Raw genomic sequence first — 24,615 nt, forward strand, 5'->3', positions numbered from 1 at the left:
CTTTACCAAGTAATTGAGTATGTTTTATTACTTGGACTTTTCTAAACTCTTTCCCTATCCACTACTTTAAATGAGGCATTTACAAGCAATGCTCAAGTTTGTATTAAAAGAAAGAATTAGTTTGACCACTTCTTTTGCTGGGTGTAATGCATACTATACAGGATCTTTATGCAGCTGTGACACTGCTTTATTAGGTCTATCAGTTATTTTCTGTCAATTTATATTTTAACATGATTTATTAAACACAGTAAGTGGTTTCAAAATACAAGAACAGCATACTGTAGTTTTTATAAGTATAAAGCATAATGAAATTGTACCCCTACAAAAAATTACATAAACTTGTTAAATTAGTGGAATTTACAATAAAGAAAGCATGTTGAGATCTGGCAAAAATGCCTCCTTTAGTATTTATAAGAGCTGCATGCATCTAGTATGAAAACCGTATCAACTGCAAGTGCCAGTTCTACAAATTACTTGGTTTACTATTTTTATCATTAATTTTAAAGGTTGGATAATCCTTGCTGGTTAAAGCTAAATCTCATCCAGCAATTAAATGGACACATACTTAGAACCATCAGAATCTGCACAGACTAAAGTTAACTGATTAAGTAGAATCAAGCACAGTATAAGTTTTTCTCAATTACTTAAAATTGACTGTTTTCTTAAATACAAAGCTGAAATTGGCTAAAGTATGATTTGGATGAACCACAATGTAACATTGGGGGTTTTTAGATTGAAGGCTGACTTTCAGCTGTGACTGTCATGACTTTGAAATTTTTAATAAGAATAAATGGGAACTGGAAGGGACAACTTCTGGGTTATTGGAACCTCCCTTGATTTTGAGTGTTGCCATTTGTCAAAGACTTGGCCTCTTTTAGACTGGTTTATCTCTCTAAGTAAGATACTTTGTTAATTGTGTACTTAATGACATGTCCCTTCCCTGTAATCTTCCACCTCAAAAAAGAAAAGCCTAGGCAGACTATTTCTAGTCACAAAACATAAAAATTAATCTAATCCTGTTTTGTTACTATAGACTTCCTGTTCATTTCATGAATGAGGCTACATCTTATGGACAGAGCATAGCTACTGTCCTGCAGTTTCCCGTAACTATACTCATGGCTATTAGAGTGCATGAAAGCTAAATAAATTTTATTAAGTCTGCAAGTCTCTGGGCTTTTATTTTTCTGGGATATGTAGGAGCTTTAAACATTACATAATAACACTTTGTACTTCCAAGTTAATAAGAAGACTAGCAATTGCTAGGATTTTAATTAATCTTTAAAAGCTCAAGAGTCATTTAAATTATTTCCAGATATAGATTTCCATTTTTAAAAATCAGTTATGTCTGCCATTAAAACATTTACACTTTTAGAATATTATGTGCATGTTGCCAAGACTCAAGTAAAACAACATGGATATCCACTGTGAAGGGCCTACCTCTAAAAAATAAAAGAGAATAAACATAAGTGTAATTATGAAATAAAAATTTCAATGGATTCTTGCACATTTATGCAAATAATTAGATTATTTAGAAGAAACCTCACTGTAAGTTAACCAATACCATACATTTTGTGAGCTCTGAAGTTCTCTGGGAAGAATGCTCACTTAAAGCTGACGCATTTTAAACTCCTCGTTCACTGCCTAGTTACTTGGATGGGGAAATGAAATGTCTGAAGTTAACTGGTAGTGTATGGAGACGTGGGACCTTTAAAAAGCAATACAGATTCCTATGCTGTCATTTTGTCTTCTGAGAGTGCAAGTGTGTTTATATTGTTGATTGTAATGCAAAAATAGGGTAATTGGCTGCAGATTAGGATATTATAGACCTAAAGTTTTTTTCTCTTATCTTTAGCATAGATATGTTGGAATCACAGTTTTCTTTGTTTCTTTTTACATTAATGATGTTCTTTATACAGCTTTCATGTTAGATTATTTAATTATAGTTTTTTAAATTAATGAAGTGAATTTAAGAAAGATCGAAATAAACATCTAAGTAATTGCCATTTAAACCCTTATTTCTAACTGTGTGGGAGAGGAGAAAATATAGCATCTATTTCTTGTTTTTAATTTGCAAATAAATAAGACTTACCCAATGAGAATCTGTAAAATCAAATCAGAAGAGTTGGACTTGAGTATAGAATGCCATGAAATTAAGTGACAAATAGTAAAGTGTTCTTGAATAATTAAACCCATGTATATTTGTTTTGAATTGAAAATCTTGAAATATGTGATAACTGAATGTAAAAACTTTGTAAACGAATACAAGTTGTTCACTGTAACAAGAGCTAATTCATACTTGTCTGCTAGTTACATAAACTGCAAGAACTGCTTTTACAATATGGGATGGACTTCGAAATGTGATGCAAGTGAACATTACTGGCATCCTCAGCTCAAGTGCTGCAGATATTCTGGGTCATACTTTCAACCAGCAGCAGTTTTGCAACCTAAGCAAAAAGTGAACTTAAAGTCAAAACCTGCTTCCATGAAGAACTTTTGAAAAACATCAGCCAAACTGCCTGGCAATCTTCAGAAACATTAGTTATGACTGAAATTACCCCATGGTCTTGGATGGCTATTCCACATGACAGCACTCTAGCACCTTTCCTCACTGCTATGGACTCCCTCCTGGGCCGCTGCTTCATGGATGACAGCTTCATTGCTTTGGGTAGGGATTTAAGGTAGACGAGGGACAGTTTTTATTACAGCTCTTAACATCAGGCAACTTTCAACTTCTAAAAAACCCTTTGTGAAAATTTGGTAGCAGCACTATAGCTCTGTTTATAGGACAATTTTAAATGTTCAGTGTTGACCTATCTTACAGAATAAACTGTGCCATTAATCCTCTCACAGACCTATGTAAGGTAGATAGCAATCAACAGAATTTAGGGGACCATTTTCTGTCTCCAAACAATATGGCTTATATTTCCTCCAGCTAATTTTTCAGTGATTCTAGCAGATGCCATCTAATACATTTATGATCTTGTTTGTTTATCTAGAGATCTTGCCATGGCAGCAACTTGTTAAATAAATAAATGTAATTACACATGCACAATTTAAAGACAGTAGATTTAAATTTAACAGTCAGTTGGTTAAATTAGATTTCATAGTAAATGGAATAGGAAGTGTTTCTATTTTCCTGTAGTCTTGGATTCCATTTGAACCAGTTTACTGCTGAATTTTAGATAGGGTAGGTCTGGTTCAACTTGTGATGGTTTTGGCTCTAGGATATTCTTGAGTTTCCATATCCTAGGACATATTGAGTCTTCCCTTTAGTAAATACTTTTCACATACCTCTAATCCTATGCTTCCTTGAAACAATAATGTGCTAGCTGAGTTGCTCACTAAGGAAATGTTATAAGGGCCTGAAGGTGTGGGAGTGTTGGAGTGTTCTCTACAATAAAGGAGAAACAGATAGGCACCATGTCTGATTAGGCAGAAAATTAGACAGGATTTCTTAAGCGACTTTTGGAATGGTAGTTGTCTTTTCTGCCATGTCACACATGCCACTGCCCTTTAGAACTTAACGTGGAAACCTCAGGTCTGTGGACAGCAAAGGTAGAGTGACATTTTGTGCTTCCTGAGGCTCCCCTCTGCCAACATTAGCTCAGTGCTTCAGATGTCAGCCCAAGTCCCTACTACCTCTTTCTGCTGCCCGGGAAGAGAGTTTGTGCTGGAGCTGGAGCTCCTGCACTCCTCAGGTGATCATCCACATGCATTAGCTGAAACTGAGGTCTGAGCCCAGTAGGTCTGCATTTTAAGCACTCAGATGGGGCTCTCAGAAACTGACCCATCTCTTTGTTAAACTACTTTCTTCTCTTTGTTCTAAAGGAAACATGGATCTCTCTCAGGCCAGGATTTAGTGACTAGTTTTCACTAGACAGCAGGTTAATACCTAGCTCTCATTTTTTTAAAAGCAGAATTAAAGGGAACTGATTAGGTTTGCTGGATTTTAAACCTAATTCCAAAGCATGGCAGAATGCTCTAGGTAGGAATTATGGGAACCCAAGGTAAAGAAACCTCTCTTATGATTTGTAGCTACCTACTGTGCCTGACTTGGTGCCTGTGTGAGGATTAATTAAGCCCCTAGTCTGCTCTTGGAATTATTCAAATGACTGAAGTTTAAAAAATTTGCTTTTGTAATAACAATAAAAATTGTCATCTTCCCTTTTGAAGGATTTGTCTGTTTATTATTACCTGTATTGTATCATACCCTGAGTGTGTCTGTTTTCTCTGTAGTCTATCTGTTTTCTCTGTAGTCCTCAATGTCATGTTTGGGTATCAAACCACACAGACACTGTACTGCAGTGTGTAGAACACTGACAGTAGAGAATGGCACATGGAGCCAGTTTCAGATACACAAGTTCTTTCTGTCAGTGCATCTTAAAGCAGAAAAATTGCATCAATACCTTGGATGCTGTAGTTTTGTAATGAAGAACTACGTATCTCCCAATCTAGAATAAATGATAGCCAAATTACAATGAAATAAATTTTAAAGTTTTCTTTCTGAATTTAAAAGGACAAATAAAAAATCAACTAGTCTCTGGCCATGTGAAAAAAACAGGTTATAGGAAGTATTTTTATTTTACCTCTAGTGACAAGGTTGTCTATTTTCAATTTTGAAGCTAGATGAAGAATTTGAAAAATCATATACTGTCATGGCATCTTTTTTTATTCTTTATATTTAATCTGTCCTCTAAATTCAACATATTAATCTTACAAGTGCAATTTTTCTTGTAATCGTGAGTATCTCTTTCCCTTAAATTCTCGCTGAAGGCATCGTGCACCCAATTACTTGCGTGAAATATTTTCCTGTTTTCTACTAGAAATAAGGGATTACGTAAAACAAGGAAACAAATCCTGTAGCTGACAAGCATCCTTTCTGTATTCTAATTACTATTATTTGTGATATGATCCTTTTGTTAAAAATCAGGCCAAAATTCTCCTCAGTATGCACTCAGTATAACATATTATGGCAACTATAGATAAAAAACAGTATATTTCAGATTTAAAACTAGTGCTCACTAATGGCTAACTCATGTCTTAATAAATAGCAGGCATAGATATTTAAGAAAGGATAAAATTGCTTGAAATTTCACTGAACATGAGTGGTTTCAAATGCAGTAGATCAAGAATGAGAATTTTTTTTTTTTTAATTTGACTGAATTAAAAGGTCACTCTTGACGTTAGAGGGAACAGGACTAGTATAAGTGAAACTAAGGAGTTAGGAGAAATTTGAAAGCACTTTAAATCACTTAACTACAAAAGGACCAAAAAAAGGCTGGAGTAGGGGAAGGAAAAGCAGCATGGCGCTATATCTTAAGAACACACATGAAGCTACTGGAGAAGGAGAAAAGGAAGATAACAGAATAGGAGAAGGAAAGTTAGTAAAGCCTTAGGAAGGCAGGAAGGGATTCACAGATTCAGCGTCTGCTCACCTCATGCCAGGCAGATCCTGTGTGTACCCAAGATAACAACCCCAGTTCAGGTCCGCAAAGAACTCAATCTAGGACATAGGGGAAACAAAGTAGTGGACAATTATTAAATTATCACAGCAGGGTGAAACACTAATTTTAGAGAACTCCTCTTACTATTGCTATTCTTTCAGTTTTGAAGCAATCTGAGTTCATGTGGCATCTTATACCATTTATCACATCCTGCCTTGCACACCTTATTTTGCCCTGTTAAGTTGTGAACCGATTGGTGGTAAGCATTATACATGAATTGGGCCCTCTGGATTGAAAGTGAATAGGATAAGGCCATGGAGGTTCAATCTTTGAGGAAACCAAAAATGCTAACAAGTAATTCAATAGATGCTACATGGAGAGATGAGCAAGTGCTATTATATATATTACCCTTGAGATTAAAGAGAATTGGCAATATAAAAAATTCTCTGGGACACAAAAGTATTTTCACTTATTTCATTAGCCTTAATGGTAAAAGTTTAAAATGTTCCGTTTTCTTCCATCACACACATTCCTCATAATCTTTTCACTGTAGTTGCTTTCTGTAATGTCACCATGACCTAACTTCTCAATAAATGGCCTTTTAGAAGTTCGTCAGTACTTGATGGTATTAACACATCCTCATATGTCCATTCCTAAGCACCCTCTTGGTTTTCTTTTACATCCTCAACTATTTCTCTCTTTTGCAGGCGCTCTTTCCTCCTGTCCCCAATTGAGGGTTTCTCCATAGCCCTATTCTTCCTCTGTACTTCTTTTTACAATCTCATTTATTTCTACAGTTTTAACCATCACTTCCATGACTTCCCACATTTCCTTCTTTGGTTCAGGAACTTTCTCCTCCAAGTTCCAGATCCACACAAATGTACCCCTGGAATTTCACACTCAAAATACTGAAAAAGAATCTCATATTTTCTCTTTCCAAATCTATTGCTCCTCGTGCTCTCCCAAGTTCTATTAACAAAACCACTCATTTGTCCAGTTATTCAGAATTTTGGAGTAATCTGAATTTCCCTCCTTGTTTATCCAATCTTTGTTCAAGTCTGATACAGCATGCTGTAAGATATGAAGACAGTGGAAACTGCAGAGTTGAAACCAGGATCTACAGACTGAATGGGGTGAGTGGCAGTGTATGAAGTTAAGGAGGTAATAAGAGAGAGAGCAGATGAAGAATGCCTAACGTGTTGAGGATGAGCATATAATTTATTTTTCAAACTGGGACACTTTTTTCCAGGACAAACGCAGAACCAGATATAGGATACCAGACAACAGATGCACACTTGGATATATATAAGATAAATTAAGGAATCTGTACCTCATCCTAATGACAATGATAATGCAATGAAGGTGGTTAAGCTTGATCGTTTGATAGGATAACATTTGTACTTTACAAAAATGACTCCCATTGAAAGGCAGAGAATGGACTATAAGATGCAAAACTAGAGGTAGGAAGACAACTTAGGAGGCTGCTGCAATAGTCCAGGGAAAAAAAATAATGATAGCTTGCATCACAAGTTAGAAGGGATAAAAAAGACTGGATAAATGCAAGAGATATTTAAAAGGAATAAATAAGACTTTGTTATTGACTACATTTGGGGGACAAGGAGGAAATAATTAAGGATGACTCCCATATTCTAGCTTGGGTAACTAGGCAGTTAGTTGGTGGTATGAACAATGAGACCGAAATCATATGATGAGCAGGTTTGAGGGGCTGATAATGAGTTCACGGTGGAATTTATTTTGGGTGTGAGGTCCAAACAGGATTTCTACATCAACACAGTCGATGGGTCTGAAGATGAGAGGTCTACAAATTTCTATGACCTACTTTTGGATAACAAATGACCCCAAATTTAGTGGATTAAAATAAAATTTATTATCTCACAGTTTTTGTGGGTGGGTCAGGAATCTGGAAGCAGAACAGCTAATGGTTCTGACTCAGGATCTCTCAAAAGTCTGCAGTCATTTCAATGATCGACTGGGGGGAGGATCCACTTTCAAGCTCACCTGCTAGCAGGTTGCCTGAGTCATCTCAGGACATGGTAACTGGCTTCACTCAGAGCAAGTAATTTTAACAAAGAAAAGAGAGAGGGAGAGATAGAGGGGAAAAGAACACTCAAGGTCGAAACTATAGTCTTTTTATAACCTAATCTTTAAAGTGACACCCCATCACTTGTGCTCTATTCTGTTTGCTAGAAGTCACTTAAGTCCAGCCCACACTCAAGGGGAATGAAACTTTATCACTTAAGTTTCAAAGAATTTGTGAGTATATGACCTTACTTTAACCACTACAATACCACAGCCAGATTAACCTCCCTAAAACATAACCCATCACTACCTCTTCTTCCCTACTACCAGTTCAAAAACCTTGTAACTGTACGATTTCTCCGAAGTATAAATCCTCAGCTTGATAATAATTCCTTAACCTACCACTCTAGCCTCATCTCCCATTTCTCCCCTCTGCACATTCCTTCTCCAGCCACTTAGTACTTCTAAACTTCATTACCATCCTCTGTCACCTGAATTCATGCTGTTCCCCTGGCCTGAAAGTCTGATTCTCAAACCTGAATTCAGGCGACACAACATCTGACAGGCCTAAGACTCTTTTCAGAATACTAGGAAACACTGATACATGAAGTCTCATGTAGCAGTTCATAACACTGTGCTAGAACGAATTCCATCACATAGCAGACAAGTGGAGTAGGTCCTAAAGACTTAACACGTCTACAAGTTCTTGGTTAAAGGCAAAGTCAGTATTAGAGACCAGCAGCAAAACACCCGTTCCTCCAGCTTTGGCAATATGGAAGGAGCATTTCTTTGAGAACAACTGACGCTCAAGCCTCCAATTTCCACTCCATCTCTCAAAATCTGCCCTAGCTAGCTGCAAAAACGACCATTCTGAATATTCATCAAAAAGCTCCTAAATAAACTGTTTATCTACATGATGAAAAGCAAAACGGCCATTAAAAAAGAGGCAGAGCATAAATAAAGCACTGACTTGGACAACCTCCAAGATACATTATGAGGAAAGGACAACACTGAGAACAACGGGTATACTAGGGGACTACCTGTGTTAAAGAAAAAGAAAAGAAAAAAAAATTAAATTGAAACCCAACTCTTCATAAAGAGAAAAAAGTCTAAGTATTTCCTTAACATGTCTAGAACATCCCTGGAAGGTTCCAGGAGAAACAGGTAACAGTGGTCACCTCTCAGGCAATAGGGAAGGAGGGAGAATTTCTTGTTTTCCAGCCTACATGCTTATAAGTATATGCTCTTACCTCCCGCCTCAGTGAGCTCTGAAGCTCAGGAGACTGGCTCCAGCTCATCGTTCGGGCCTCCACATCGCTTAACTACGCGTCTGGTGTTTCCCGTGCACGAGTCCACGGAATTATCACCAGCCTCGTTGGGGAGGAGTCTGTGGCTGGGCAGCTCAAGGTCACCCGGCAGGTGGGTGGTGGGGCCAGGACTCCCCGCGCTCCCCACGCCGCTTGCCCCGAGTCTGGGTCCAGGGAGAGCGGGTGGTTCCACTAGGTGGGCGGACAGGCCTCCTCTCACGCCCCCGGGCGCTCGCTGGATTTCTTCCGTGGGGGCAAGGTGGCGCCAGACTGCTCCCAGAGCCTTACGGAAACTGGGAGCAGAAGGGAAGGAGAAGCGTCCTGTCCGGGAAAAGGCTCAGACCTCTGGCAGAAGGACTACTCAGTTTGCTCGCGCCCGCCAAATCCTTACGCCGCGACGCCCCGGGGCTTGACCCCGCGCTCCCGGATGTGACGTAAGGGCCTGGTCCGCGCCCCCCCGGCTTCCGGCTACGGGCCCAGGTTCGCGCGTGCGCAAGGGGAGCCAGCTCTCGGGATCTGCACGCGCATCTGCACGAGGTGAAGACATGGCGGACTCGGCCTCGGCCCAGGCTCCACCGTCCGCCTCCACCGCAACTTCAGCCTCGACTCGTGCGACTCCGGCCGCACTGGAACAGCTGGACGAAGAGCAGGTGTGTGGCTCCTAGGGAAGAGTTCGGAAGCTGGGTGGCCGTGGCCTTGTGAGTTGCGGGGTGCCGAGTGCGGGCTCCGCGCCTGAGTAGACGCCTCCGGAGCTTTGGGAGGGTCGTTGGTTCGCGGTGCCCTCCGCTCGTCCGCTCCTTTATACGCGTGGGTAGGTGCCCGCTTCCCCCAGCCCTGCACCCTGGCTCTGTTGAGTTGGATTGCAGGTATAATTTGGGGCTCTAAGGTGAGATCCACCTGGCTTTGCTTCCCTGCCGTTTGACTTTTGACCAGTCGCTTGATTTTACAAGGCTCAGTTATTTCGTGTTTAGATGCGCTCTACTGCCTTCTACTCTGCTCTCCAGGGTCAGAGGAGGTGATGCACGTAAAGCGCGGTGACCAGGGGCCTGACACCTAATAAGCGCGCAGGAAATGCTAGATACAGATGTACTGCGCTTTTACGAGGATTACTGCCTTCAACGTCGAGCGCAGGGGAATCGTGTTACCATCTGCTCAATGTCTTACGTAGAAGAGGCTCTTTTCTGTAGACGATGCTATTAGCCGATACTGAGGTGTCTACATTCCTCTGATTACAAATTGCAGGATCCTGATGGATATGGTTGTGGAGCTTACCTTCTAAAATAGAATTTGAGCAGGGGTAAATTATGGGAATTCGGTTGTGATTTAACTACTTGAGTATCTCCACTTTGCAGGTTAGAAAGGCAGTAGAGGCTCTCTTGGCACATTCCAGATCAAGGAAAAACCCGAATGGATTGCTTTTGAATGAGAATGAAAATTTCTTTTTAATGGTGATATTATGGAAGATTCCAAGTAAAGAACTGCGGGTCAAATTGTAAGTTCGGGTTTTCTGTCTTTGCTGGTTTTATCTGCATTCTGTGGTACTTTTAACAGTTGGCAACTTAGTTTCTAGTGGAAACTTTGCAGATTCAAAGTATCTGAGTTGAAATAATTGTATCTAAAAAAGTCCCATAGGAATTAAGACGTGCTTAAATTTTCCAGAACTTTTCACCAGTGTTCTGGATATATGGTGGGTGGTTTAACCTGAGCAGTTCTGTTGAATTGGAAAACCTGGTTTTTGAGAGGACACAGTTTAGAATAAATGAAGCAGCTTTTGTATTTTCATAGATTATGTTATGTTTGCATGTCAAGCCAGTTCCAAGCTAAAATTCCTGAGGTTCTGAACTCACTCTTTTATACAGAGACTGTTAAAAAAAACTTGGCAGCAAACTCCTTGTAGAAAAGAAACCCATGGTGGTTACACATTCTTACTGCTAGGATTCTTTATGTCAGAGATGCCCAACTTAGCAATAAAAATACAAGCAATTTTTTAGGGTAAATAGGTCCCATGTAATATTTGGGACATAATTATACTAAAAAAAAAAAGATTGACATTTAACTGGGTGTCTTGTATTCTGTCTGGCAACCCTGCCTCTCTGTGGAATTCTCATTTCTTGGGTGTCAGAAGAGCAGCTCTGCTATAGAAAGCAGTGTGTGGGATAGCTTCTTTCTTTTCTTTTCCCCGTAGGAAAAAGGAGTGGGAGTGTGGGTTAAGAATGTTAACAAATTGGAAAGACCCTCTTGACCTTCAGATTCTCTGTTAACTCACCTTCACAAACTGGCGCAGCCCGATTGCCTTAGTTTTTGCTTTATGTATCTGGTGTGTCTTCTTGATTGCACACCTCTGCCCAGGCACTTTTCCCTTCTGGAAAGCCCTCTGACCTTCTCCAGGATATTTTCCCAGCTGCTCACTGCTTGGTGAGCCAGCTCCGCAGCACCTCCATCTCCTTTGCCAAGTCATACTTCTGTGGCTTGCTGTCTTCCTAAACCGAGGAGATGTTTCCTCGGAACATACAGGCCTAGAAAGTGGGCGAATCCTTTTTTCCTCTTTGAGACTCAACTTGATGCATGTTTGCTGGTCCCTGTTGGTTTTCTCCGTTCTCTGTTTCAGCTAGTAAGAGTTAAGTTGTTTATGGAGCCCCGGGGTGTTTTGCAGAGTAAAGTTCTGAAGAAACATTATGGTACATGTGCATATATAGCAACATATAAAATAAGAATGTGCACTGTTTTGAGTGTCTTTGATTGTATCTCAACTCTGATTGTATCCCAAATATTTTTGGCCTGTAGATATTTGTGATGATTTAGTGTTTGAATCTTAATTCTCTCCTGTGTACTACTAAAAACTGGATATATTTATAAATGTTCTCAGTAGCATATTTACTTAAAAAGCATGAATGAAGCTTATTGAAACAACACTGAATTTATTGTGTTCTACGGAATATAAACATATGTTATCAGTTATAATGCTTTATTCCTCATTTTTTTCTCGTGTATTTTGCAGGTCCTTGCCTCATTGTATTCGATCAGATTTAGCAGATATCTGTTTATTTACCAAAGACGAACCGAATTTAACTACTGAACAGACAGAACGTTTTTATAAGAAGCTTTTGAACAAGCATAAGATTAAAACCATTTCTCAGGTAGGGAGCAGGTTAATATTTTCAAGGCAATTCAAAGATTAGTTTCAACTGAAGTGACAAGTAATACGTTCTTATATCACCTGGTACATATTTCTCTTTTAAGAGTTTGATTTCAGACTTACTTTTCTCTTTTGCATTTAATTCTCATTGGCTTTAGGTAGGGCAGTTCCCCCTTCCCTGTGACGGATGAGCTGTTGAGGTTTATTTTCGTAAAAGCTCAGTATCTACATCAGTAACTTCTGTACCTTAAAAGATTTTCCAGAAGGTTGCTCTGTTATGTGCTCCTCTCTACTTCCAGGGCGTCCCAGGTCTGCCTCTGGCTTGGCACTTCTCGCGCTTTTTGTAGCTGTTGGTCCAGTTTCTCTCAGGAGGGGTCCCGACTCCCTTGCCCCTGAGTCCCCAGCATTCAACCTTGAGCCCATGCTGCTTCAGGCAGCCACATGTTCAGACAACTGTGGCTCCAGCGCATTTTGAAATCTGGATACAAATTGTCCCAGTGTTTCTTGTTATTGTTTGGGTTCTTAAGTTACCTTTTCACACTTTTTTTTTCTTTCTTTTTTTTTTAAATTGAAGTATAGTTGGTTTACAATATTGTTGGTTTCAAGTGTACAGCATAGTGATTCAGGGTTTTTTGTTTATTTTGGAGATTCTATTCCATTATAGGTTATTACAAGATACTGGCTATAGTTCCCTGTGCTGTCATCCTTATCGCTTATCTATTTTATATGTAGGAGTTTGTTGATCCCACACTCCTAATTTGTCCCTCCCCCCACCCCCTGGTAACCAGAAGTTTTCTACATCTGTGAGTCTGTTGCTGTTTTGTGTACAGATTCATGTTTCTACATTTTCTTACGGTTTCCAGATTATACCCCTCCGAACTTTAAAAAAGGAGTATAAAGCTTATGAAGCCAAGCAGCGCCTCTTGAGTAGTTTCAACTTCTTCCTTGCCGATGCTAGAATCAGACGGCTCTTACCCTCACACCTCGGGAAGCATTTCTACAATAGAAAGAAGTGAGTTTCCCAGCAACGACAGGACTTGAATAGCATGAAATTTGTAGGTGTGTGTGTGCTGCCCTAAATGCCTGTGTGTCGTTCTAGAGTTCCAGTGCCTGTAAACCTTCTGGCCAAGAATTTATCCAAAGAGATCAATGACTGTGTCGGGGGAACTGTTTTAAACATCTCTAAAAGTGGTTCTTGCAGGTAAGTAGAAGGCATTCACGTGTGCCTTTGTTTAATCTTACATTTAATAATGAGTTTACAAACTTTTTTTTTTATGTAAGATAGTGTTAATGAAACCAGATCATTCTGTTAAAACTAAAATTCATTCTTTAGGAGTATTCAGTTCTCGAGAACAGTACTGCATCCTAGAACTTTCCACAGTAATGGAGATGGTCTATAGCTGTGCAGACTCACAGGAAAATTGGCCACATGTGGCTGCTGCAGCCAAGGAACTGAATTTCGAACTTTACTTGCTCTTAACTTATTTTCAGTTTAAAAATGCACATGTGGGTAGAGCTAATGTTGACTCTGTTGGACAGGGCACCTCTAGACTCAGGAAAGCAGGAGAATAAGACTGATGCTTAGAGAACATTTGTGGTACTGGGCATTTGTGTTGACCGGCACCACATTATCCTTTAAAGTAAAGGTCCACTTCAATCTTGCTTTAACTTCTTGTTTAATGAATTCCGTGTCCCTCCTGTTCCATCAGCCTGTCTAGTGTCTGTGTTATCGCATTGATCTTCTCTCTTCTCTGGACGCTGAGCTGGGTGGACTCCCCACACCCAGCCCCAGATACCAGCCAAGACGTTTTAGGGCAGTGAGTGCGTTCCAGCTTCCAGGTGGACAGTGTGGCTCAGCCTTTTTTTTTTTTTTTTTTTTTAGGCTGAGAAGCAGGTTAAGTTTGAGTTTGTGGGGAGGAAGGGAGTTTTAAGCATATTCAAAAGCATTTCATTAAACACTTAATCTGATGACTGGAGGGGGGTGGTCTGTGGTGTAGGGATGGGCACCTGTCCGTAGGGCAGGGCTGTAGGGTGCAACCCTTCCTCCCAGAGAGACCCCAGGAGCCCATGTCTACCCAGTGGTCCCATCTATCATAAAACAGGGCCACCAAAATGTCTTGACTCTGCTCACCAGAGAGGCCATTCCTCAGCAGTGTCTCCAGGTAGGCCAGAGCAGGGTATGGCGAGGCAAGACTGGTGGACTCTGGTGTTGCCTTCTGCCAACAGGTAGGGACCCCCCTGATTGGTTGTAATTAAGCAGCTGAGAAGAGTTGATGGTCAGGCCTGGACCCAAACCCCTCTCCTTTGATTATAGGCTGACATTAATGTGGTGGCTCTGGAAGGTCAGAGGTCTGGTTCATGGGAATCAGTGAACAGCTGGGAAAGGGGGCAGCACCATGAAGGCGGGTGAAGGAGTAGCTGTCTTTTGCCCCAGGGGTTCTTCCAAGCCAAAACCCACAGCTTAAGAAAAATTCTGGACAACTAATAAGAAACAATACAGAGTCTAAACCATTCCTTCATCTCTTTTCCCATCTTTCCCCAACGGTAGTTTTCTGTCTTCCTCCCCACAACACCCAATTCTTGCCATCCTTCTATCTGGGAAGCCCGGGGTGTACTTGCAGGTTGGTGGCAGGGGGCACACAGAGTGAGCAGAGCCCCTTTGGCTAGAGGCAGGTGAAAGCACCAGCCCATGTCCTCCTCGTTCTGCAGACACCTCACCAACAGCCGGCCTGCCTGTCAGCTCCCATGGCAGGGAGGATGGGGACTGGCAGGGACCAGCAGACCCAGTAGCTGAGCAGTGGCACTTCTGGGCTTCCCTGTTGGCTTGTGTCTGCACTGTGCCTCAGCTGAAGGGATGGCCTTGCTTTTGGCCAGAAGACACTGCATACTATCATATTTGTCTTAGAGATGGCAGCTGCTTCAGGGCAGTGGACCTTTACAGTCCTCATGGGGGTAGTTCTGTTTCAGAACAGCCACTCCTGGGGGTAATTGCGCTCAGGCTGACTCAGTGACCTGTGTTTTCTAGGATGAAGGTAGAGCTCCCTTTGGCCCTGCCGCTGACCCTCCCACCCTCACATGGTTAGGCGCCAGCTCCTCAGTAGGACATATGTCAGGAGGACAGAATTTCTAGAACATAAAAGATGATCATCTTCCTTTCAAATCGAGAACCTAAAGATTTTAATTTTTCTACCTTGAAATGTTTTCAGGATTGTGTGTGTTTTTCTCACATACTTGCCTTTGCTTTATTTTGAAAAGCAAAAAAATTTTTTTAAATCTTTATGTCTAATGCTTTATTAAATTTCAGTACCATACGCATCGGTCACACTGGAATGCAGGTTCAGCACATCGTCGAAAATGTCGTTGCTGTCACAAAAAGGCTTTCACAGAAACTGCCGGAGGTACAGTCTAGCAGATGCTTTAACCAGTCGTTCGTTTAAAAGGAACAAAGCATGTGCAGCTGATGTCACTCTTCTCCTTGTTTCAGAAGTGGGAGAGCGTGAAGCTCTTGTACGTGAAGACCGAGAGATCGGTGTCCCTGCCTGTCTTCTCTTCGTTTGTCAGCAGCCAGTGTGAAGCCAAAGGACTGCGCACACTGAGTCAGAAGAAGAAAGTAAGTAGAAATCCAGACCCTGGACAGGCTTAATCGGGTGTAAGCACGGCCGGAGAAGAGAGAACGGAAGGACCGATGGGGCTCAGAAGGGGCCTGTGTGGTGGTGAGAGTCGCTGAGAGGAAGAGGAAAACCAGAATCTAATCTATTAAGTCCTTGCTTACTTATAGGCAGATTTTAAGATTGTATGAGGCTGACAGATACCCCTTGGTTTTGCTGGGTAGGTTTTCTGTCCTCCTGGTTCTACTGCAGAAGGAGCCACAGGAGAGAAAATGAAGTTGTTTGCTCTCAGTTGGACCAGTCTCCTAGTTTATTCAGTCTTTCTCCAGCTACGTACTTGTGTCCAGTGAGTTCTTAGACACGCTCTTTTTGTTTTTTTACTTTTGTAAGTTCCATATTTAGTTCTTTTCCAAGTTGGCTGTACTGTACCTTTGTTGGTTTCCTGTTATCTATGAATATTCTTCCGGTTTGTCTTCATTCTTGTAACGTGTTAAGTGTCATTGTTCTGTTGTCTGATAATTGACATAATAGGTGATGCAGCCGCTTGTCTCTCCCTGATGGTGCCTTATGTGCTTGGTTATCTTGGGCTTTGTGGTGGTCGTTCCATTTGGGAAGGTATCTGTAGGCTAATCTGATGGGCAGGATGAAGATCTTTTTTTCCCCAGAGGGTTTACACTTATGAGGGCCACACACCTCGGGGCACTCACTGAAAGCACATTCAAGGCTTGAGGTTCCCAGAATGACAAAAACCCACCCATCGTGATAAGTCCTCACGGCTCAGCCTCCTGTTTCTCTCTACCCTGAGGGTCTGACTCATTGGGGTCCCAGCTTATTGTGAAGGGGGTTTTCTCTTAGAATCCCTGCCCGGTGTGGACGCTGGGGTTTGATTTCTCTCCGCACCCCTGCCCTCCTGCTCCTACTCTTACACAACTCTTAAAAGTTAGGCATAGGCAAATACTCTCAGGGCAAAAATTGCTTATAGTGTAATCAGCTTGTCAGTGCTTTTATGAAAAAAAAATTTAATATTTTGCCCCACTTTTTTACTCGTTTTCATTGGGAGGAGAATCCGGAATAACAAGACTGCTATAATTGGAAGCAGGACGTCTGAATTTTTTGCCATTTGTCAGCAGATTCGGTTGAGGGCTTTGTGAAGATGTTGGAATTGCTGGTTAGGATGGAATTTGGACGCCATTGTAGATGTTATTTAACAGTACTGTGTGGTGAGGGTGATGGGCCTCTAGCTATGTAAACGTGTTACTGTTTTAACTCTTAATCACAAACTGAGGTAGGAATAAAAAAAAGCAGATTTTTTGTTTTTGTTTTTTGCGACAGTTTCATGGGGGTGTCCAGTCACCCATCTCTATCGGTGTGGTTCCCCCCACAGATGCCAAAATTTGCGAGGCCCTTATATAAAGGGGTGTAGTATTTGCACATTAGCTGTGCATATCCTCCGCATCTTTTAAACCACCTTTAGATTACTTGTAAGACCTAATACAGTGTAAATGCTATGTAAAGAGTTGCCAGAGTACAGCAAATTCAAGTTCTACTTTTTGGAACTTTTTGGGTTCTTTTTTTCCTGAGTATTTTTTGATTTGAGGTTGGTTGAATCTGCAGATGTGGGACCTGCACACGTGGAAGACCAGCTGATTCACATCACGTATTATGTAATTTCGGATTACTTGTGACTGGCCTATAAATGAGTTTGACTCCACAAAACCTGTGACTGCATACTGCAGATACCCAGATTCTCAGTATAATTTACCCCATAAAATGCATCCTTGGCTGTGACTCCAAGACACTGGAGTTGGGGTTCAGGTGCTGGTGGCGGGGTTCGTTTGCTGGGGTCTTGTACAGGTCAAGGCCCTTTCAGGGAGCTTATGAATAACCTGACTGCAAGTGCTAAGTCTCTGCCATTTATTTACCGACAAAAAGTTTCCCCTACTAAAATTATGCTTAATTTTTTGGGTAGGATGCGAAGAAAGGCCGAAAGAGGATAGAATATTTTAAAAAACAACGGGAGAAGAAAGGAAAACAAAAACGTATGAAACAGGCTGAGAAGGCTGCATCAGCCCCAACTACAGATGAAGTGGCCCCCAAAACTGGTGGTGCTCCAGCACAGGACCCTGGACCCCAGAAGGTGACCAGTGGAGTAAGAGCCCAGCCCAAAGCACAAGATGAATCTGAAGAGGAAATCCCACTCCTGGTACCAGTGAGGGAAACTCCAGCTGCAGGAAACGTGGAGGTATTTTCATTAATGGTTTTTATTCATCATGGACGGGTTCCGGGCCCCTGTGTGTCAGGCAGGCACCGCTGAGTGACAGGAAGTGCTTCGCAGCTGGGGGTCGTCATTTGTAGAAGTCTCTTTCAAGTGAGACCTGTTCCACCAACGATTGTGAAGAGATAGATGAAAAATACTAGGGTAAACCCCAAGAACCCCTGAGCTAGTTACCCCGACTGACTTTACCCTCCTCTGAGGTATGGGAGTTGGGTATAGTCAGCACGGCCTCTTGTGTACCTTAGAATCAAGGGAGACTCGGCTGGATAAATAATTTTAAGAAACATTGCCTGCCTATGGTTTTGAAAAGCAGGTTCAGTCTCTGAAGGTGAGTCACCACATACTTCATCTCAGAAAACTTGCCAGAGGAAACTTGGATAATGGATCCTTCATCTGAAACCTTTCAAATACCCTGCCTTGCATGGTTCCTAACAGAAATCTGACTTCATGGGTTTCAGGGGAGATGATGTAAAGGAACTGAGTTTTTATTGTGGGGTTCTCTAATACTGCTTTTATTCATACTTATAGTATCCTTCCAGCTATTGGAGGGGACCTCTGGAAAATAAGGGAAGAAATGGTCCCTAGAAGACTAGAGGGCTTCCCCTACCATCCATGAACAAGACCCGTGTAAGGGGCTCATGACACATCTGGGCACAGCCCGTACCTAAATCATCAGCCATATCATCTAGAGTGCTTGGAAAATCCAGAATTCCCAGCCTTGAGCACAGTCGCATCAAAGGACCTGTGACTCACATCCTGGGAAATGGATTTTTCTAACAGTTACCATTGGTTTTTACACACTTTGGGAACCAACCCCCTGCCCTAACCCATGTGCAAGGAATTTACAGCTGAAGGTGAAGAATAGTCAGGGTTAGATCACAGGTCTCCCTGCTGTGCTCCCAGTGTGTTCTTCCAGGAGCCCTTAACCCCAGCCATGGGGAAAGATGGTTTTCCTCTGATTGGAACAGAAGGTGTTGTGGTCCTTTTTATAGCCATGAATGATAGGATATAACTATCTTACAAAATGTTTGCAAGATAGAAGGAAAAAAGCTGTTCCTCGTTCATCATGCTGAGGACAATGAATCTTGAAGTTACATTGTCAGTCGCCCTGTCCCCTCTCCCCTTTGTCCCCTGACTTAACTTTTTTCTTTTTCTTTAGATACAAAAACATGCCACAGGAAAGAAGTCTCCAAAGAAGAGTCCTGGTCCCAATACACCTCGTGGGAAGAAGAGAAAGGCCTCCCCAGCTTTGGAGACCCCGACAGCTGTGGAGCCCAAGACCCCAGGTAAAGGGACAGGGAAGAAGGCAAAAATCAAAGAAGAGGTGGAGAAAGAAAGAAACTCTTCGCTGGGGAAGAAAGACCCAAGACAAACTCCCAAAAAGCCAGAGGCCAAGTTCTTCACTACTGCTAGCAAATCTGCAAAAAAAGCTCCCCAAACCCCCAAACAATGGCCAAAAAAATCCAAAGTACCCCAGTTAACCTAAAATCAGAGACTCAACCGGCAGGAAACTCATCAGAGCTATCCAAAGAGCTTTTTAAAAATACCTGGGTCCTGACCCCCACTGCAGCCTCCGAGTGAGGCCTAGACTCTTTAAAACGTCCACAAGTAATTCTCATGTATGTTCATGGGTGTGAGAACCAGTAGTTTGAAGTAAATCCATTTATTTCACTGCTCTTCTGTGTATTTGCTAATATAATAGAAAATGTTTCTCTGGTGGTGTTTTTTATTATTAAAGTATAATACCTGCTTCTCAGTATACTGTTGGCATTCCGTATCTTGTGGGTTTTACTTGAATGCCTACGATGCGACCCTTTTCTTATCTGCTTTAAACCATTCATTCACGTAGGCTGCATTACAGTAATCTGCGCAAACATTTCCAAAGCTTGTCTGTAGGCCTCTGATGGGCTTGCTGCGTGCAAATCAGCCATGGAACTTAGCGACTCCAGTTTCTTGGCCCTCGTACCGAGATGGTATACCTTGGTAGGTCCTGGGGAAAGCTGTGCAATCAAAGTTAAAATAATTGATGGTAGTTAGCAGCCAAGGTTGCACGTCACCTGGTTAGCATATATTTGTTGAGGGAAATTAACATGGAGTCATTCATAGAGGCACTGAACTGAATCCTGCGTGCTAGAGGCAAGAAAATAATTTATTTTCCATAAGCCTTTCCATCTTCCTCCAGATTACTCCTCACCCTATATGGACTTACGTCTATGTGACCACTGTAGGGTAGCAAGCTCGGGAGAGTAGACTGAAACTTTGGGTCATTATCAAAGAGGCAGTACATGACTTTTTGGGCACTCGACCCTTTCCTGGATTTGAACTGGGGTGCACATCTCTAGTGGTGAGTGATGTATTCACTATAGCACAGGAAAGGCCAGGGGAAGGCATATTTTGAAAGATCATGTGGTTCACGAACATAATGACTAAAGGAATAAGAGCTTTACGGAGTTCTCTGGTAAGGCAGGTTTTGATTTTTAGCAGCACAAATTAAATTTCAATATTAACTTTCTAAATTGTGAAAGCCCCTAAAATATGAAATAATCCCACTGTCCTTTTAGGCTTTTGAAAGTGAGTGTGCTACATTTAATGTGTTGTAGGCATGTAGCTTAGCTGGTTGGTCTTCCATAGACACTAGGTTCTATGGGAAGGTGTGGGAGAGACTGGCTTCACTTACTCAAAGGTGAAGGTTTAAGTCTCCTGCTTTGCATCCGGCAAACTCACCTGCGGAGTCATGCAGTCTATGCTCTGTGTGACGGTTTTCTGGGGATAGCTGTGTGGTTTTTAATCCCATCCTCCAGGCAACGAGAGATTTTGTAACCAAGTGGTTCTTTATAGCTTAGTCTCTTGAATATGATGTAGAAGTTTACCTTGTTCCATTGTGCTTCTGGTTTTCCCCTGAGTTCTCGTAGTTCTCCATATTGAAAAGAGCAGATTTATTTGTTTCTTGAGCAGAATGCTGGTTTTTTGACAGTAGAAGGCCAAAGTTGAGGAATTAGGAACAATTCTGTATTGTAGTGAAAAAGTTCAAATCAGAGTGCTAGCTTTCCAAGGCTTAGGAAGTATGGGGGGCACCTTACCTGTTGGCTGAGAGGGCCGTGAGCCAGTAATGACCTACTTAGCGGCCAGGAAGGGTACTGGAAATCTATGCAGTAAATTACATTCTTTTGTGGGTGAAGAGGTCGAGTATGTGGGTTATGTTTCACTGGAAGTCAGTGCTGAACTTTCCGGATTCAGCTTCCATACCATAGAGATTTAATGGACAAAACCAGATCTGGTGAGAGAAATGTGCAACATTTTTGTATGTAGAAATGTTTGAATCTTAGTTAAAATTTTTAAAGAAACTGTTAAAAAGCATGGAAAATATTTTAAATGCCTCGAATGTGTTTAAGACTGTCCAAGTGTAATAAAGTTCACATTGTATTTCATAGTCTCCTTGAGAAATCTTTAAATGTGAGTGTGAAGAAATGGTTAAGTCATGTTGCCTTATCACCAGACCAAAAACACTACCTACTTTCATGGGTGTTTAAGGGTTTAATTAGCGAAGAAGTCTTTTGCCAATTAATTAAATATTGGAAGGTTCTATACTACCTACATCTTTTTCTCCTTAAATTTGCTATATTTCCCTTGCCTGCAATTAGTGTGTTAGCAGTCAAAACACCAAGATTTCCAGCTAGGACTTCATGAACCATAAGAAGCCCTCATCCATCCTTGGATCCTAAGGGAATTAATGCATGTGATCAAGGACCACAAATAAAGTTTTGGTTATAGTAATTTCAGTATAATGGTCCTGGAAAGAGAAAACAGCAAATTATTTATGTGGTTATATTTACCTCCAGATTCTACATCTTAGCTCAACACTGTCTTAAAAGATTAACATCTTGTTTGTGTAACTAAGGGCATTTTCTATATTTGAAGCTACAGGAAGTAGGTCATATGTACAATTTTGACTCACCTAAAAAAAGATGTCTCCTAGCTGTCCAAAAGACATTAGCTGATGATGTAAGTTAGACAATCAACTTTTCATTATAGATTTCCCTGACGGTCTATTCCTCCAGTGTACATAACCTTACAATGATGGTCTCAAAAACTTCATTGGACCTCGGTTATTAGGCCACCAAATTTTTATGTCACTCTTTCAGCCATGCACATATCCATATATCCTCTATTTTTTTATTTTTACTTTTTTAGCTCTTTATTTTTATTGAAGTATAGTCAGTTTACAATGTGTCAATATCTGGTGTACAGTATAATACTTCAGTCATACAGGAACATAAGTATATTTGTTTTCATATTCTTTTTCACCATAAATTACTACAAGATACTGAATATAGTTCCCTGTGTTATACAATGTGACTTGTTTACACATATCCTTTAACCATTAAGTTCCTACAAACTGCCAAGGTACTAGACTTGGAAAACTAATGCGCAAAACACAACTTTGCACTTCAAGAGAATCCTAGTCTAGCCCAGTCTAGCATCCTCAGAATTTTGTTACAGAGGCAGCAGTTTGGCTGCAAGGAGGTAAGCCCAGGGGCTAGGGAACTTCTTTTGATGTCTGTCAATAACTCTTTTGAACTTAGAATGTATGTTTTTGGAAGGAAGGGCTAGTGGAGATCATGGGAAGGAACTAGAAAAAGAAGAACTAGACAGACCAAGGGAATAGAATAGAAGAATCCAGATTTTTTTTTTTTTTTTTTGACCAGAGTGGCAAGACAATTGAATGGGAAAAGAGAGTCTTTTCAACCAGTGGAAAATAAAATGGATCCTAGACCTAAATGTAAGTACTTAAGTGCTTGGAAGAAAACAGGAATACTCATGACCTTGGATGTTTCTTAGCTATGACAAGTAAGACACAAGTGATAAAAGAAAAACTGAAACATTGGACCACCCAAATTTAAAACTTGGTGCTATAAAGGACACCATCATAAAAGTGAGAAGACAACTTACAGAATGATGGGAGGTATCTGCAAATCATGTACTAGATAAGGGATGTCTATTTAGAGTATATAAATTCTTACAACTCAATAATAAAAACATGATCCAATTTTTTTAATGGACATTTGCCCAAAGAAGATACACAACTGGCCACCAAGCACATGAAAAGATGGTTGACATCATTAGTCATCAGGAAAATACAAAATGACAATGAGATACTTCTTCACACTAAGATGGCTATAATCCAAAAGGCAGTAACAAGACGAATGTGGAGAAATTGGAACCCTCATTCCATTGCAGGGGGGATCCAAATAGTGCAACTGCTTTGGAAAACAGTGTGGTATTTCCTGAAAGAGTTTAAGACATAACACCCAAGAGCATTGAGAGCATATATCCACAAAAATGACTTGTACATGAATGTTTATAGCAGCATTATTCATAGTAGACAGGAAGTGAAAACAACCCAATGTCTATCACCTGATAAATAGATAAAGAAAATGTGATATGTCCATTCAATGGAATATTATTCAGCCATAAAAGGAATGAATTACTGATAGGTGCCGCAACATGGATGAAACTTGAAAATACTGTGATAAATAAAGAAGCCAGACACAAAAATCATGTATTGTAAGATTTCATTTATATAAAATGTCCAGAATAGGCAAAGCCATCTACAGAAAGTAAATTAGTGGTTACCAAGGTCATGGGGAGTAAGGGAGCAGGAAGTGATGACTAAAGGGTATGAGGTTTCTTCTGGGATGATGAAAATGTTCCAGAATTAGTAGTGATGTTTGTAGAGTTCTGTGAAAATACTAAGAAAAAAAAAAAAAAAACCAACCCGCTGAACTGTACATTCACGTTTTATTTTAATAAAATCCCAAAATACAAAAAACACTTTGAATTTTCCCCACAAATCTCATATAGATGCTTCTAAATCCCTTACAGTCTATCCCTGTGTACCGCACAGATATTGACACATTCTAAGTGTGCCCTAATGTGAGCAAACTGTGTATCCCCGGTATAGCAGAAAGGGAATTATTCTAGAGCCAGATGGAGTTGAGTTTCAATCCTAATTGTACGGTTTCTGTACCAGCACCCTGAGCCTCAACCTCTCTGAGCCTCAGACTGCTAATTTATAAAATGGGAATTAATATACTTACAAGATTGTACTTATAAAAGTGGCATGTAGTAGCTGCTTAATAAGTCACATCTGATTTGATGACAAGCTTATAACTCAGGTTCACCTGTTGCCTGCAATGAAGCATTAAGCCTGCATCCTAGAGAAGGGCTTTAGCTTCTAAGTGGTCATGCCTATTGACACAGCAATTAGACTGTTAGGAGTAGATACTTACTTTAAAGAAACAATCAAAGTTGAATGCAATGATTTATATATAAGAAAGGTACTGATTTCTAATATGGGAAAAAGAACAAGAAACAAATTTAATATAATATTATTACAGTAAGGATTTGGTTAAATCCTTAGGGTTTGGACACAGATCCTGTGCAATCATTACAGATGATATAGAAAAACATGTAAAGAAATATTTAAATTCATTGTTTAATTTAATAAACATGGATGTTTACTATTATTAACAGAACAGAGAAAGTTATATACAGTCTCTTTCCAATTCTGAATAAAGTTTATATGTGCACCAAAAGACTGGAAATGCTAATTTCCACAAAATGCTAGTAGCAGTTAATCTTTGAGTGGTGACTTATAGTTTGTTTTTATTCTTTATGTGTCTCTATAATTTTCAAATTTTTCAAAAAGAGTAGGAATTATCTTTGTAATCAGAAAAAAAAGTGTTCAAAAATAAAAGGAAGATTACTGAGTTTCTCTCCTTATCCTCATGACTTACTGAAAAGT

General features: G+C 40.6%; 2 protein-coding genes across 5 annotated transcripts in view; one reads left to right on the top strand and one right to left on the bottom strand.

Moving 5' to 3' along the window:
• Positions 1-9,210, bottom strand: part of TNFRSF17 (TNF receptor superfamily member 17) — a 102,773-nt gene extending 93,563 nt beyond the window's left edge. For all 4 annotated transcript variants that reach the window (XM_072942186.1, XM_072942189.1, XM_072942183.1 and 1 more), the window contains exons 1-2: positions 8,735-9,210; positions 5,436-5,503 (exon numbers count right to left, since the gene is read on the bottom strand). The gene's annotated coding sequence lies outside the window, so the exon portion shown is untranslated. The remainder of the gene's footprint in view (positions 1-5,435; positions 5,504-8,734) is intronic.
• Positions 9,211-9,278: 68 nt separating this feature from the next.
• Positions 9,279-21,233, top strand: RSL1D1 (ribosomal L1 domain containing 1). The gene is made up of 9 exons (XM_006204349.4): positions 9,279-9,441; positions 10,144-10,283; positions 11,790-11,928; positions 12,791-12,939; positions 13,027-13,128; positions 15,232-15,325; positions 15,412-15,537; positions 17,505-17,777; positions 18,970-21,233. The coding sequence occupies exons 1-9, from the start codon at positions 9,337-9,339 to the stop codon at positions 19,294-19,296; spliced, it is 1,455 nt and encodes a 484-aa protein (XP_006204411.2). The 5' UTR covers positions 9,279-9,336; the 3' UTR covers positions 19,297-21,233.
• The last annotated feature ends 3,382 nt before the right edge of the window (positions 21,234-24,615 follow it).

The sequence above is a fragment of the Vicugna pacos genome, chromosome 18 (assembly GCF_048564905.1).
Source record: "Vicugna pacos chromosome 18, VicPac4, whole genome shotgun sequence".
NCBI classification, from domain to species: domain Eukaryota; kingdom Metazoa; phylum Chordata; class Mammalia; order Artiodactyla; family Camelidae; genus Vicugna; species Vicugna pacos.